The 17,397-nt window shown below is 44.3% G+C and overlaps 1 protein-coding gene across 2 annotated transcripts in view; it reads left to right on the top strand.

Annotated features, from left to right (window-relative positions):
- Positions 1–3,624: 3,624 nt before the first annotated feature.
- Positions 3,625–17,397, top strand: part of ITGA8 (integrin subunit alpha 8) — a 195,684-nt gene continuing 181,911 nt past the window's right edge. For both annotated transcript variants that reach the window (XM_060097784.1, XM_060097785.1), the window contains exons 1-2: positions 3,625–4,064; positions 4,750–4,883. In XM_060097784.1, coding sequence (XP_059953767.1) covers positions 3,859–4,064; positions 4,750–4,883 — 340 coding nt within the window. In that variant the 5' untranslated portion in view covers positions 3,625–3,858. The remainder of the gene's footprint in view (positions 4,065–4,749; positions 4,884–17,397) is intronic.

Genomic DNA, 17,397 nt, shown 5'->3' with positions numbered 1-17,397 from the left:
CTCATGTGCATGACAAACAATTCCCAGACTTGCTTTTCTGACAAATAAATCAGTGGTAGTAGATCTTTAAAATGTCAAACTTCTCATTCAGCATAAGACCTGTCACCGTCCATGTGTTTCTCTGACGGTACCCCAAGTTTTACTGATGGGCATGGTTCCCACGTGTCAGAATAGCGCACTGTGCAAGACACCTATGCAGACCTATTCTGTCCCTGTAATTATTGCAGGTTTTTTTTTTCTGACTTCTTGGAAGATTTACTACTCTCTCAGGCTCTTGGTCTCCCAGGGAGGTCAAAGAGCTTCAAGCAAGTTTGCTTTCCCTCCACTCTTTGAATACCAAGGTACCATCAAACCCTTTTCTGAGACCTCTTAACACACTGCTACATTATGCCACCTCTCAATCATGACTCATGCGCATGCTCAAAGGGCCAGCCCAGAAGAGCTTGCTACTTTAGAAAGGTGACTTCTCATTATTGCCATAACTTACAAAAACATACTTATAGACCTAATAGTGTGAGGAACTGGTTTTGGCATCTGCCGGTCCTGGGTTCAAATCACACCACTTACTTGCTCTGTAACTTTGTATATGCTTGTACCTCTCTGAACCTTAATGCCCTCATCTGTACAGTGGAAAGTGACACTATTAAGAATATAGGATTGGGGCTTCCCTGGTGGCACAGTGGTTGAGAGTCCGCCTGCCGATGCAGGGAACACGTGTTCGTGCCCCGGTCCGGGAAGATCCCACATGCCGCGAAGCGGCTGGGCCTGTGAGCCATGGCCGCTGAGCCTGTGCGTCCGGAGCCTGTGCTCCACAACGGGAGAGGCCACAACAGTGAGAGGCCCGCGTACCACAAAAAGAAAAAAAAAAAAAAAAAAAAGAATATAGGCTTGTTGTATAAATCAAGAACAAGTGTGTTTTAGAAGAAACGGACAACTATATGTATCCAATTATGTGGCAATAAGTAGACTTTTCTTCCCTGGCCTACCCCTATCTTGAATTAAAAATAAGGAATGTGCTAGAAATATCAAAAAGCGGGACAGTAGCAAAAGGGGATACCCTGGTGATGTGCTGATTTATACAGATCAAAGCATTTTATAATATTGAGCTGCTTCTGTCTGGGAAGTTGGTATGTGGACCAAGTGTACACCTAGGATTGTGCTATTACTTTCTTTTTGTTTTTAATTGCACTTTATTAATTTAAACAAATAGAGATCATGATTGCTTATGTTATCTTTGTAAATCTTTTGAAACATGCCCTCATAAAGACTTGAGAAAAGGCTGGATTTTTTAACTCAAAATACTTTTTTAAGAATAATTTTTATTGGGGTATCGTTGCTTTACAATAGTGTGTTAGTTTATACTGTACAGCAAAGTGAATCAGCTATACATATACATATATCCCCTCTGTTTTGGATTTCCTTCTCATTTAGGTCAGCATAGAGCACTGAGCGGAGTTCCCTGTGCTCTACAGTAAGTTCTCATTAGTTATCTATTTTATACATAGTATCAATAGTGTATATGTCAATCCCAATCTCCCAATTCCTCACCCCCCCCATTACTTTCTACCTATTTAGGTGTTCCATTTCAACATAAGACTTGCCTGCAATGTGATGAATTTACACATTTCAGCATGCAGTCTCAGGAAATGACGGAGTTGAGGTTATTTCCCAGTCTCAAAGTCTCCCACAGCTCTGAATATGCCCATGTATATGTTGCATGTGAATTACTCATTGAAATTTACTCTAGGGAACATCACTTTTATGAACAATCGTAACCTGACCCAGGGTAGTGGACTTTGTATCCAACACAAGTGGACTTTTGGACTGAGAAAAATGTTTTCTACCCTCTACTTTTAAGTCCTTGTCTGGGGAAGGACTATCCAGTTAGGAAATGATCCAGATGTGATGATTTGCTACATAATCTTCTGACAGATTATTAATTTTTAGCATTTTTACAGGGAGGAGACGAGCAAAGATGAAAATGTACAATTTAACTCAGTCTGCCAAGTAGGTTCTAATGTAAGAGAGAGAGTGTCTAGCTTTTCAGTGGGAGCAGAGATTTTCCGTGGATGGACTCCTACATCTGCACCACCAGACTAGACCACTGCTCTGAATCACAGTTTACGCTTCCAGCTTCTTGGGGATCCCATGCTAGTAACAGAGTCAACAGGTCCAGCATCTAACTCACCATCTACCTCCCCTTATGCTCTCCTTGCCCGTTGCTACTGTTTGTGATCCTCCTCTTCTTAGTCGATACCTGCAGACTCGCCTTGGGCTCTCCTTCACTTTCCTTCTGCCATCAGTCTTCTGGCCCTTTCCCTGCTAGTTAACCCTGTGGGGTTCCTTTCCCCTCCATCTGTTAATCATGTCGAAGTCCTCATCAGCCAGTGCATTTGGGCAACAGCTGCTTTGCTTTCTCTTCCTTCTAACAACCGACCCCCTTCCACCAACACACCCACATCCTCCACTAAACTTCTGGAATCCCTGTGGGCATGTCATGCCTTTGCTGTAGAACCGGCTCCCTTTGTCTCAATAAATGTTCTTGTCATTAAGATCCTTTCTCAGGACGTCCATCCCTATCTCCCCCTGCTCTCCAACCCACACTTTTATTCTAATCCCTTGCACAACCATTTCGTCCCAGGCTTTCTGTCTTTAATACCTTCCCTCAATCACTCCGCCCACAATGTCCAAAGCCAAGCCTCATATTCAAATTTCTGTTGAAATCTACCAACACATCTCCTTAAAATACTGTAGACCCTGCGCACCTCTCCCGTCTCTATACCTATGTAACCCCAGCGCCACCCTGTTTAACGCTTAATAGCAGCTCTCTTTCCCCATCAGTCCTGTTTCCCTGGAAGACCACATGTTATGTAAGGGCTTCTACATCACGGTTCTCCTCTGCCTTCCCCGCTCCTCATCCCTCACTCCCTACCCCAAGCGGAAGACACAGACAAGAGATCAGTAACACCGGTGGTGGATTGGAACTGAAGTTTGAACTCCTGCTGACTCCAACCTACACCCTCGACCCCTGCTGGGGGGTAAACTGGAAATTCCGACATTCCCAACTTTGCCAGTCTTCACAATTACACAGGGTCAAGGACATACAGGGCCGAGTCATTTGACGTGTGCCACGTGCCTTTGAGAAAGACCTAAATAAAATCTCCAGGATTGCTCTGTTTATCAGTTACCTCGGCAGGGAGGTCGGGTAGATGTGGGGAAGGAGAGGACTGTTGGATTTAAACTTTCATTCTCAGTCACAGACGAACAAATGCACATCGACCCTGAAAGGGTCTTCAGGCTGCAGAGGTGATGCAAAGATCCCGGCTTGGTCTGGCCTCGTCCCTCGTGCTGGGGTACGCTTTCACAGTCTTCCATTTGGGAGACACTGGAGTAAACCCTCGCCCCATGCGGCGGGGGCCAGGGGAGGGGGGAGATCGGCTTCCAAAAGCAATGGCTTGACTTGGCCTGTGTGAGGCTCAGATCGTTCTTGAGATGTAGAAAGCCGGACGGCCAAAACAGGCGCCAGCCGCCAGCGGGGCCGAGGGCGGCGAGGGAGTCGCGGACTCCGGCCCGCAGTGCGCGGACGCGCCGCTAGGAGGCGCCCCGACCGCGCCGCGGCCCCTCCCGCTGCCAGAGGAGGGCTCGCATCCCCTCCGCCAGCGCCCCCGAGCCGCGGGACCAGGCGGCCGGCAGACCGCAGGGGACGCGCGGAGGATCGCCCGGGGCTGTCACCGCGGACGCGCCGCGCGCACCGACCCGGGCCGCGGGCATCGGGGACCGCCAGCCGCCACGCCCGCCGTTCCCCGGCCAGGGTCTTCGGCTCCCGCCGCCCGGTGAGCACCGGCCGGGCGGAGGGCGATGTCCGCCCGGGCCCGCCGCGGTCCCCGGGGCAACGGGGCGCCGCCCCTCGCGCCCCTCTGCTGCTTCTCGGCCGCGCTGGTGGTGCTGTGGTCGCCCGCCTCGCAGGCGTTCAACCTGGACGTGGACCAGCTCACGGTGTACGGCGGCCCCGAGGGCAGCTACTTCGGCTACGCGGTGGACTTCCACGTACCTGCCGCTCGCACGTAAGTTTCCCCGCGCGCGCGGGCCCACCCCGCCCCAGGATGGGTCCCTGCCCCTCTGCCGGGGGACCCGCGCCTGTCCCCGCAGCCTGATGGCAGGCGATCGTGAGAGCCCATCGCGCTGTCCGCCGGGGGTCCCGTCCGACTCCCCGGCACCAGCCTCTTCTCTAGATGTGCCTTGTGAACTTTGAGCTAGGGACATGCCGCTTGCCTAGAATCCGAAGGTCCCGGGGAGGTCCCGAGACAAAGACTTCAGCGTCGTACAAAGGGGGAAACGGGACCGAGCGGATTCAAGCCAGTGAAAACCACGACCGCAACACGGTCTGTTTATACGTAGCCTGTAACCGTTGTTAAGGGTCTGGGCGCAAGTGCTGTCTGCTCCAAGCAGCTGGGCTCTGTCCTTGGCTATTCCCCCCACCACCCGCCCGCCCCTCTTCCCTCAACTCACTATATGCATAGCTCCACCTAGAGAAGAATTAGGACTATTTGCACCCTCTTCCAAACCAGGTTTCAGACGCCCATAGGTTTCCGCGAGGAAATCAGGTGTGACAGTCGGTCTCTATCCTAAACACGTTTCTGCCCTTGACCCCGACCCTAGTCTCGGTGGGCAGGCTGCTCCAGAGACTGCGTCGCCTGCGCTCACGTTTATGATTCCCAAGGAGTAATTCCTCTCCAACCCTTTTCGCAGAGCGAGTGTCTTGGTGGGAGCGCCCAAAGCCAACACCAGCCAGCCAGACATCGTGGAAGGGGGAGCCGTCTACTACTGTCCTTGGCCCGCCGAAGGGTCCGTGCAGTGCAGGCAGATACCGTTTGATAACACCAGTAAGTGATACTTGTCATTCTCAACTGTGGGTCCTGGTTTCAAAGAGCCACAGCCATCCTGGAGTCAACTGTCCACTTTCCTTTTGCTCACGTGGCCTGTCTGATGGGTCTGTGTTGTGGGCAGCGCAGGTCCCTAGAGAAATCAGCTTTTTAAAGCCGGGGTGAAGGGGAGGAAAATGTTGAGTGCACCCCAGAGGGGGAACGGTATTTTGAGCGTGGGTAGTTGGGCGCATCCTGGTAACTTCTGTTCCCCTTACTCTTCCGAGAGATAAGCATTTTCAGGGGGAGTGGATGGTTTGGAGAAAGGCAGATGTTATACCCTAACCTTGATTCCGGAGAGAGTTTGGTTACTTCCCAAGGACAAATCTGGGAAAGGACAAATCCTTATAGCATTAACAGTGCCCAAGCTCTGGAGGCAAGAGTCAGCTGCTACAGACCCAGATATCACTCCATGTTGCTGTTTAATTCTTTACAGAAAGAGAGAATTTTCTTTCAAAATATTGGACATTGGATGCAAACTAGTACAGGCAGAGTGTGGATGGATTACATTCATTTCCAAAATCCCTGGACAGATGTTTCTTATTTAATTAAAGGGAAAATACATTTTAAACAATTCAGGCTGTTTATGTTTCCTCTGGTGTTTTCTCCTTGGGTCTTGAGAAAACAATTTAAACTTAATGCTTTCAAAAACGTTAACACTGAATGTTTTAATTTGTACCTCCAAAACTTTATGAATTCAAAAGGTATATATTATCAGAAAGCAAATACCTCTTTTCAGAAAAATGTGAATGTGTCAACTCAAATAATGTTCTTTGATGAACAATCAATTAAAATACCTTTTGCACCACACAGCTATTTTATGCCATATTCTTCATTATTGTTACATTAGTATGCATTTAGAATTTATGTAGAACATCAGTTTTCACAGAATTTTGATGAAAGTGGATGGGTAGTATTTACCTGTTACTTTAACTGATTTGCAGTTTTTATTTTAAAGGAGAAAATAGTTCAATTCTAAGTATATGGGAATCATTTCAAAGAAAAAACTCCTACGCAAGCATTAGCTTGAATTATGACCAAACTAGGAAATATTTTATGAAAACACTTTAAAATTATGTTTTTCATATGTGTCTATATATGGTCACAATAGCTCATTTACCATTTTATTCACTAATTCAGTTATTTCATACCAATTTTTATAAACTTTTAAAGTTTAACTATTAGAAACTGGAAAAATTAAACCACTTGATATTAATTTGTGAAAGAAATCTTTCAATTAGTTGTTGAATCAGGACCTTAGATGCTTCTAATTACTGAGCTCTAGCTTGAGAATAAATTTCCTAAATCAGAACAATTAAGCATAAAGTTAAAGGTATTTTACTAATCCACGTCAAAATCATTTGTATTTTAAAAAGTATTTTAAATGTAAGCCTTGATAAATAAAACATAAATTGTTGGCGTATTTGAATTTAAGTTAAGGGAAATTAGCATTTGCATTTTGAGACATCTGATGTACTTTCACCAACAGTCAATCTATAGTCATGGACATGAATTTAATAACCTTCTAGAATATTCCCATAACATATCAACATATCAAATCAGGATCTGGTTAGTATATTTTCTCTTTGATAAGGAAGAATCAATATCTTATCCAGATAAGTCACACCTGAATACCTTTCTAAGTACTAATCCCAGTAGATGTCACCGTTCAACAAATGAAAACCAGAGAATACAGACATCAATATGAACTATTGAAAACTGACCACTCCCAACCAAAAATTTCCAGTGTTAAATTACAATAGGCAGCATTTCCCAAAAGTTCATTCTAAAGCAACTGTTTGGAGCTTTGAATTCAGTTTCCCATAGAGAACTAATGCTGAAAGATCGTGCTTTGGTTTCCAGAATAACCCATAGGAATGCACTTAACCCTTACTGTAGCTGAATTATATTTGCAATGAAACAGTAGGGGACAAACTAGTACAATTTTGGCGATTAAATAAATAGGAAAATAATGAGTGTTGAGAAAATATCAGTGTTCCTTGGAGAAAGAGGGGGGTAGATGGCACCTTCTGCACAGGTTCTCAGGAAGACATCTGGATATCGCAAAGGGCTTTTGAGATTAATGCTGCTGGTTCTATAACTATGTCTTATTTTACTCCTAAATGGATGGGTTTTTTTTGTTTGTTTTTTTTTTTTTTGGCCTTACCTCACAGCATGCGGGATCTTAGTTCCCTGATCAGGGATCGAACCCATGTCCCCTGCAGTGGAAGCATGGAGTCCTAACCCCTGGACCGCCAGGGAAGTCCATGGGGTTTTTCTCTTGAGAGATGCATTCATCCTACTATTTTATACTTGCAACCATAATCGCCGTAACTTGAGGGTTCATTAAGTGGAACAAAGTGAGGGAAACAGGGAGGGAGACAGATGTTTCTGAAATAATTGAGCAAGAAATGAAAAAAAAAAAAGCAAGGCATAGGAGGCCACACAACATTTGTAAGAAATGAATGGTCTATGAGGGAATGAACAAAGCTGTGAACAGTGAAAGCCTGGGGGAGTTTCAGAGAGAGAAGATAAGAATGACTGAGAAAAGAAAGTTCCCCATTTAGCCATCAGGGGGTACTGTGGGCCCAGGAACCTTGGCTGCTACTGGGAATGGCCTGAGAATGGGTCGGGGAATAGGAATCAGAGGACTGTGGCTCAGGGGTTTGCTATTGAGTGAGGGCCAGCACACTACATACACATCATTTCTACTAAAGACCTTATCCATGAGCCACAGGATGGTGGAATTGCCAGTGAATGCCGTTTGCTGCAAAGCTGTGAAAGGAAGGGAGGGACAGCACGAGCCTGTAGAGCTATTTCCAGTTCAAGTGTCAGTTCTGTGAGCAGAGTATGATCTTGGAACCAAAGATGAAAGGCAGAAACAGAGGCATTCTGACTCTGGGTGTTGCAGTCAATGCTACCAGATGCATTGCATTTATTCATCACCTACTATGTACCAGTCACTTACACACATTATTTCTAATCCATACAACAAAATGACCATGTAAAACCCATTTTATGAGTAAGGCAACAGACATCAAAGGTGGTTAAAAGATAAATCCAAGACCACACAATGGTAAACAGTAGATGCAGGGCTGGTCCTAACAGACTGCAAATTCAAGGTTGGATCCTATGGAGCTGAGGCACTGCTCACCTTCCCTCCCCCTCCTCCACTCCCCCACCCCAAAGTTACCTTCACAGGTTCCAGTTAAAATAATCCTCCAGAGAAGATCTGAAAGGGGAAAGCAGTTTGGGCAGAAGGCTGTGGAAACCACAGCTCGTAGAGACAGCCTTTGTCTTGTTGGGAATGATGGGGTGCATGTGCCCCCTCAGCTGCCTCTTGTCCTACCCTCTGCCCATGGGCAGCAACGTGCAGGTTTCCTCCCAAAGAGGAAGAAAATTTCTCTGCTTGACAAAGTAGGGGCTCTGAGTGCTGGACACCCACAAACTGAGATGCACATAATAGAGTGTGATGGGTCGGGCATCAATATAGATCACATTACAAATGTACCTTTGTACAGAGAACCCTGACTGTCTCTGTCTTCCACCCTGTCTGCTTTTACTATTACATCTGAATTCGAGACATTCTAAGTAAATTTGACCTTTTAGTGATGTTGTTTCAACTTGTTCAGGCCCTGGGGGTGTCTATAAATTAATGCTCGCTGTGGTAACCTACTAGACTCTCTCAGCCTAGACACTGGGGGAGACTGGCCTATAATTTATTTAGTCCCGGAATCTGGTTGTGATCTTGAACCTTAGTTTATTTAAGGTCAACTACCTTTTTTTTTTCTTTCTGCCTTTGCATTTGAAATATTTTTCATTAAACAGTCATTTATTTTATTTTTACTTTATCCTATAACCTGGATTTTAAAAAATTACTTACCATAAACACAAAAATAGAGGAAGCTGGGAATTGCCTAGCACTTCAAATGTATGAATACTATTAAAATCTGTGATCCTTTCAAGTATGAAAAAAGAAAACTTTCGGGAAGCATATGGTGGTGGGGAGGGAAAAGGGTAGATAATTTTCCTGCTCTGCACAAAATCAAGTGGCTCCAAAAATGTCCTTCTCTCAACTCCCTCCTGGCTTTCCCTCTTACTTCACTAGAATAAAATTCCCCCATCAACAAACTGATTTCTTCCACTTTTGCCTCTAAACTGTGCCCCACGTCTTAAATGTAAAACATCGCATCTGCCAAATTCATGCCTCTCCTTTCTAAATCTACTCCAAGGTTCATTGTTTTTCTTCTTCCTACATTTTCCAAACCCATGTGTGGATTACATAAAAACTCCTAGGTTACAGCTCTCCAGCTAGAAGAAGGGTGAATGAGACAATGAAACAGACACCCCATCTTTGGAATGATAAGAAGGCAAATTGCAACAGTGGTAACAAAAGCATAGTACACAAATATTTGAATGTTTTAAATGCTCGAATGCAAGCTTTTGCAGTGAAAGATAATTGCATGTGCTAATAATGATGATAATCATCACAACATTAGTAATCACGGAGGGGCAAATAGCTGGGAACCCTCCCAGTTAGAGACCCACTTAAAGAGTGAACAGGAAGAGGTGGGAGGTACCATTGAGATTTGGAAATCATCTGAGAAAGACTACCAGAATTTGCCTGGCCTTAATTTAGCATCTTTGTGTTCAAAAAAAAAAAAAAAAGAAAAAAGAAAAACTTAAAATGGAAGACAATTTGGTTAGGGTATTTCAAAGCTCTAGAATGGTAAGATTTTTTCAGAATTGTGTTTTAGCTTGGAGCCGGAAAGCCTTTGTTGGGGGTGGAGGGGCGGGCAGGAGTCTGTTTTATTTTTCATTTCATGTCGAGTGAGCCCACAATAAGAAGCAGCTTAAAGCATCTGGCGCTGTGACTGGTACAGGGTTGTTTTTCGATAACATTGGGTGTGCCCTTTTTCTCATGTGAGGGTTGGGAAACATATTGGTCACATAAGTCTTGCTTTTCTAACTTCCTCAGAAAGAAACCAGTTTTTGTTCAGGAACAAAGCAAAGGCAAATGCAGGGCAGAGCTATCCCAGTAAATGACAGAGGAGATAATACCAAGGTGACAGAACTCAGAAAGGGCAGATATCTGGACTCCAGTAAGTTCAATTGAAAGTGGAAAAAAAAAAAAAAAAGGGCGGAAGGCAGCCCAAAGATAACCTGCTCCTTTTAAGAATTAATACTGCCAGAGTTAGGGTAAGTTTTGCTTCTCACACACACATGAAAAAATATTTATATATATGTATACACACACACACACACACACACACAGAGATTAGGGCAGAAAGCTCAATCTGCTAATTGTTGATCCCGCTGAGTCATCAGGGGTGCTTAAGCTGGAAGGCTTACTTATTCTAGAAGCAGTTCATGATGGCTCCCATGACTGACAGGCTGGCCCAACAGATACAACCAACATCCCTCAGCTTCTCGCAGTTGGCTCTAACTTTCACGTGACAAAACACAATGGCCATCGAAGTCCTGACATGAGAAGTGAAGGGGGAGCAGTCCCCACAGCTCACAGCACCGGAGGAAGCAATTAGAAAACGGAAGTCCTTGAAAGTCCAACTAGAAATGGGAAACAGATCTGCTCTACGGCTAGTTGAGTAGAATGAGCGTTAGGCGCCTGTTGCTTAATCTGCAAAATTCTTTCAAGAAGCTGGACGTGTGTGTGATGCAACAGGCTTCCAGGCTCTTGGCAGGAAGAACCCATGCAGCAGCTGCAGCATTCTGGGAGGAATGTAGGAAATTGTCTTGAAATTGTTCTAAAGGCAAGAAAAACGCACTGGCACATTAAAGCCGGCCAGGTGTGATGTACGAGTTCAAACTTTACCTGTTGTGTACAGAGTCCTGTATCTGTGAGTTGTGTTGATGAAGAGAATTGCTGACATTTCTAACAAGCTCAGCTAAGCAGTTCCCTGATGGACACCATCCAGATACACAAACATGGATTTTTGAGGAAGAGAGATAAAAGACTAATTATTGATCTTCTTAAAAGTGCTCACTTTAAAAATATTTAATTTTCAGAATTCAGTTCAAATACATTTTCACATAACATTTTAGTGCATCAAGCAAGGTGTACGTGTATAATGAAACGCTAAAATACATTAAAAGTAGTTTCGATTCTGGGTTACGCTATATGGGGATTTAAGGTAGATAAGCAAATCATGATGCATGAATAAGCAATTTATACTTTAAACATTCTACCTAATACACCGGTGTTGCTCTGCTATGGACCTCAGCCAGGCAGCTCTCAGACCAACTGGGAGGGAATGGGGCTCGTCCCCAACCCTGCAGAAAGGCCAGCTCCTGGATCTCTGAGATTTAGACCCAAAGGTCTGCAAGGGGAGAAATTCTTCTAGATCCACAGACACTGGCCAAAGTGATCATTTACCCTTTTAATTGTTTAGTAGAAGTAAAGCATAGATTATAAAAATGTCTTTATAGAAATGGTGGCCAGGCATTAGGAGTAGGAAAGAGGGGTTGTCTCCAAAGGGGAAGACCAAGGGAATTTGGGGAGCTGATGGAACTCCCTGCATCTTGATTGTGATGATGGATCCATGATGGTATGTGTTTATCAAAATTCATTGAACTGTACATCACCAAGAGTGAATTGTACTGCGTGTAAATAAAACCAAAAAAGAGGGGGCTTCCCTGGTAGCACAGTGGTTGAGAATCTGCCTGCTAATGCAGGGGACACGGGTTTGAGCCCTGGTCTGGGAAGATCCCACATGCCGCGGAGCAACTAGGCCCGTGAGCCACAACTACTGAGCCTGCACGTCTGGAGCTTGTGCTCTGCAACAAGAGAGGCCACGACAGTGAGAGGCCCGAGCACCGTGATGAAGAGTGGCCCCCGCTTGCCACAACTAGAGAAAGCCCTTGCACAGAAACAAAGACCCAACACAGCCAAAAATAAAAATAAATAAATTAAAAGAAGGCTCAACATTAAAAAAAAAAAAAAAAAGAAAGAAAGATAAAACATTATGGAGCATGGCCATTGCTATGAGCATGTGGGCTTAAATTCTAGACGACAGGAAGGTCTGATGTAATAATAGCTGGAAGTATAAGGACACATCCCTGAAAAGCTAAGTAAGTCACCTTACTGCCCCCCCAAATAGGGGCAAACAATGTGTCAGATCATCAGACCTTCTATACATTGTTTAAATAAAGAATACTATATTCCGAATGCGTTTGGCAAGAAAACCGTGAATGGATGGGCTTCCCTGGTGGCGCAGTGGTTGAGAGTCAGCCTGCTGATGCAGGGGACGTGGGTTCGTGCCCCGGTCCGGGAAGATCCCACATGCCGCGGAGCGGCTGGGCCTGTGAGCCATGGCCACTGAGCCTGTGCGTCTGGAGCCTGTGCTCCGCAACAGGAGAGGCCATAACGGTGAGAGGCCCGCGTACCGCAAAAAAAAATAAAATAAAATAAAAAAAGAAAACTGTGAATGGAAACATGTTGAATCAGAATAAATCTTTGCAACGAAGCATCATACTTAGTAATTCTCATATCCTTGCTGAAATTCAGGCATGGGACCCCTTATTGATCATCATTAAACTAAGGAGGTCTTACTTCAAACACATTATTGTAATAATCAAAAGTAGTATAACTGCACTGCAGAGCATTAACTTATTAACATTAGGTCAATTTTATTCTTAAGCTCTGATATTTGACATATGGCCACAGATTTGTGTATGATATTGCAAAAGCCTCTGTATCCATCTGCTCTGATTTTCAGGACATATAGAGATGAGAGAGAAGGGCACACACCATTGCTACAGGAATAGGTTTATGCAAGGACCCTACACAGCCCAGGTTACACACAGCATCTTACTCCAGGTGTACTGGGTCAGGGCCAACTCCCCTCAGCCAGGTTACGGCTCCACTTCAGATCGGTCTGTTGTCATTCCCCATGATTTGCCCACGTGCCTCTGGCATAAGCCACCCTCGCCTCTTACTATATGGTTTCCATAATATGTCATGGCACAGCTTACCTCTCAGCATCTATTACGTACACCCGTGTCCCCATTTACCCTGAGCCCATGTCTTGATGCCTCTCTCTTAACCACCCAGAACATCTTATTTTCCAGGAACGATTTCCTGGTATTTTTCTGGCTTCTCTGTTCCTACAATTCCCAGTGGAAAATATGTTTCAAAAATTAATTCTAAAGTTACTGCAGATACTTTTTTAGAAGAAAGGGGGCATAACACTAAAAAATAACATTTTCAAACATCCTACATATGGATGTGTCTCACGTAAATGATGGTATAAATCACACAATTGGGTATTATAGAACCATAAAAAAATGAAGCCTACCAAGAATCAGGATTAAAATGGGGAAATGCTTTTGTTTTAATATTAAGTGAGGACTTCCCTGGTGGCACAGTGCTTAAAAAATCCGCCTGCCAATGCAGTGGACACGGGTTCGAGCCCTGGTCTGGGAAGATCCCACATGCCGCCGAGCAACCAAGCCCGTGCGCCACAACTACTGAGCCTGCGCTCTAGAGCCCACGAGCCACAACTACTGAGCCCGTGTGCCACAACTACTGAAGCCCACGCACCTAGAGCCCATGCTCCGCAACAAGAGAAGCCACCGCAATGAGAAGCCCATGCACCGCAACAAAGAGTAGCCCCCGCTCGCCGCAACTAGAGAAAGCCCACACGCGACAAAGACCCAATGCAGCTAACAATAAATAAATTTATTAAAAAAAAACTAAGTGAAAAACATAAAATTCAAAATTGTGTCTACAACTTGTAGAAGAGTACGAGAGGAGATATGCAATGAGAGGCTATTGGGAAATGTAATTAAAACTTTTTTTTTCTTTTTTCTAGTGCATTTATTACTTTTTGTAAAAACCATGAACAGGTATTTATGATCAGGAAAAATAATGATAAAATGAAACATGCAAAAATTTCTAAATGAAATTACTGAGTTCACGGAAGTGTTATGGAGATTAACAATGGAAAACCACAATTCAGGTTCTGTATTGGCTGAAAGCAATCTTAGTTGCTTCCTCTTTTGTCTTGGGTGTAGGTGGTAGAGTAGTTTAGAAATGTACTTATTTACATATAGGTGTTTATGCTTCCAAATACTGAAGACCAAGGGTGTTTTCAATGACAGTTATATGTGTAAAAATAAGAAGGTGCAGTGTATCACCTGTTTTCATTCTAGATTGCTCCTACATCAATAGAAACATAGGCTTGGTGGTCTGACCTGACAGTTTCTAGAGCCTTTTAGAATAAGAGAGCTGTTTGTGGAGGCAAACTGCCTTACTGAGTCCACCAATTTAAAGGCTGATTTCATCCAGAAACGCCCTCATAGACATATCCAGAAATAATGTTTAGTCAAATATCCAGGCATCTCATGATCCAGTCAGGTTAACACACAAAATTAACCATCACATCTTCTTTGAGACTTACAATATATAGTCTCCTTGAAAAGGCACTGAGAATTCATGAATGAAAGAAACCCGTTGGATCCATAGGATAGAATATTTTTCGACAGTCATTTCTCCTCACATTTCTTAAGCCAAAGAGTGCCCAGGGATTATTGTAGTATCAAATAACCCCAAATCTCTGGCTTAAACCAACAAGGTTTATTGCTTTTTCACACTATCTGGTTAATATGAACTGGAGAGGAGCCTCTGCTTATTCAAGTGACCCAAAGACCCAGGCTGATGGAGATTCCTTATTGACACGTGCTGTCAAGGTCACTCTAACTGGCAAGGCATGTGGCAAATTGCATATCGTCTATTAAAACTTCCGCCTGGGGGGCTTCCCTGGTGGCGCAGTGGTTGAGAGTCCGCCTGCCGATGCAGGGGACACGGGTTCGTGCCCCGGTCTGGGAAGATCCCACGTGCCGCGGAGCGGCTGGGTCCGTGAGCCATGGCCGCTGAGCCTGAGCGTCCGGAGCCTGTGCTCCGCAGCGGAAGAGGCCACAACAGTGAGAGGCCCGTGTACCGCAAAAAAAAAAAAAAAAAAAAAAAACTTCCGCCTGGAATTGACATTTACTACTTCTCCTCACATTTGGTAGACCAAAGCACGCCTAGGAGGTTGGCCAGGCCAACTTATTTGAATATCTAACACTTTGTGGTAGACTGGTGTATTTACGCACACCTATCAAAACTGTTTATGCACAACCTTTAAAAGAATACTAGAAAGGAAATGCAATAGAAGAGGTTGTCTTTGCAAATGCGATGAAAACAGGTTTTTCTTCTATTTCTAATGGACACATTTTTCAGGACCTTTTTAGGGGGGACCTGAAATAACATAGTTCTTTGGGGCTATGGTCCCAATCCCCACATTTATGGTAAGAAGCAGACACATGGCAAGGAAACGAAGGTATTTCTATCAACAGATGTGAAGATATGGGTGAAACTCATACTGACAATCAGTTCTCAACTTGTTCCACCTGGTCTCCATTCTTTGGCACAGATATTGCCTGGGAGGACTGAGTACCCTTCATCCTTTAAGTCAGGCTCCTTGGGTGACATGTTATTAAATCATAATGTCTTTTCCCTTCAAAGCACCCTTTGGTTAACTTTAACTCATCTTTACTTACAAAATGCAGTTGACCCTTGAATAACAGGGATTTGGACTGTGCCAATCCATTTATAGGAGGATTTTATTTCAATAAATACTACATTATTAAAGGATCCTTGGACGGTTGAGTCTGCAGATGCAGAGCTGTGGTTACAGAGGGCAGGCTGTAGAACTCGAGCATCTCACACTTTTGGTATCCTTGGTGAGTCCTGGAACCAACCCCCAGCATTGTTCAAGGGTCAACTATTTTCTCTTAAGGAACAGTGGACTTGAAAATAAAGCTTAGAGTTAGCAAACAGTAAAATCAAATTTCAGGGACAAGAGGAGCGTTAGTAACTTTCTTCAAGCAGGTGCTGTCCTTGACCCTGGAATTATGGCCATGAACTTACCCTTGTGGGATTTATAAGCCAGTGGCAAGTTGAGAAAAAGTAAGGTAAGGCTAAGGGGACAGAGAGCGGTGTGTGTGTGTGTGTGTGTGTGCGTGCTCGTGCATGCACACATGTGCACTTTCTTTTTTAGATTGGCTGGGGTATTATTTTACTGTTGCTGCTGTAATAAATTACCACGTACTTCGTGGCTTTGAACAACACAAACTGATTATCATAGAGTTCTGGAGGCCAAGTCTAAAATAGGTCTCACTGGACTAAAATCAAGGTGTTGGCAGAGCTGTGCTCCTTCTGGAAGATCTGGGGAAGAATCTGTTTTCTTGCTTTCTCCAGCTTCTGGAAGCTGCCCACATTCCTTGATTCATGTTCCTCTTCCATTTTGAAAGCCAGCACTGTCCGGCTGAGTCCTTCTCACACTGCCGTGTTTCTCGTTCTCCTTTTCTGCCTCCTTGTTTCACAAGAAAGGATCTTTGTTATTACTTTGGGCCCTCCAGATAATCCAGGGTAATCTCCCTATTTTAAGGTCAACGGATTAGCAACCTTAATTCCATCTGCAACCTTAATTCTCCTTTGTCGTGCAACCTAACATAGTCAGGTTTGGGGCATTAAGATGGAGACATCTTGGGGGCTATTATTTTGCTTACCGGAGGTGGTCAGAGAAAGTTTCACTGAGGAGGTGATGTTTGAGCACTGGCCTAAATTAAGTGAGGGAAGGAACCATGTGGTATGGGGCAGGGGGAATGTTCTACGTTGCAGGAGAGTCAATGTTAAGTCCAGAGAGGATAGTGTTCTTGGGAAATGGAGAAAGGCCACTGGGTTAAAGAGAAGTAAGTCAAGAAAAGAATGATAGAAAATCAGGCCCGAGAACCAGGTCTCGGCAAGATTATATAGCACCTTAAAAGCCAGAGACAGGACTTTGGAGTTTATTCTAAGAGTGATGGGCAGCCAGTGGTGGTTTTGAGTAGACAAGTAACAGAATCTGAATTATGTTTTTAAAAGGATCGGTTTAATAGCGTGTAGGCAACCAAGAGCAGAAGCAAGGGGATGGGGTAAGAGACAGACCCATCGTCTGGTGGTAGAAAAGTGCAGTTTGGGTTGAATGATAGCACTTAGGGTTGAGAAATGGTTGGATTGGGGATTTATTTGAAAGTGCAATTGGTAGAATTTTCTTTATGGATCAGATGAAGGGTACAGAAGAGAGAGAAAAATTTGATCTGAGTAACTGGAGGAATGGGACTGAGACAGGAAACAGCGGGGAAGGAGCGTATCTTAGAGAAAATATCCAGTTGAGTCCAGACACGAGAAATTGGAGATGCTTATTAGACATCCAAGTGATGTCAAGCAAGCAGTTAGATAAATAAACCCAGAGTTCAGGCAAGAGGTTTGGAGATTTAAATGTGGAAGTTGTAAGTATGTAGATGATATTTAAGGCCATGACTTAGGGAGATGGTGTGAATGAAGACAGGAAGTGAAGAGAAGCGAAGTGAAGCAAAGAGAAGAGAGAAGGGGAGGGGAGGGGAAAGGTCAAGGTTGAGACAGAGTCCTGGA

Source organism: Mesoplodon densirostris, chromosome 4 (genome assembly GCF_025265405.1).
Source record: "Mesoplodon densirostris isolate mMesDen1 chromosome 4, mMesDen1 primary haplotype, whole genome shotgun sequence".
In the NCBI taxonomy this organism is placed as follows: Eukaryota; Metazoa; Chordata; class Mammalia; order Artiodactyla; family Ziphiidae; genus Mesoplodon; species Mesoplodon densirostris.
Note: the sequence above shows the minus strand (reverse complement) of the source record. Positions and strands in the feature narration are given on the sequence as shown.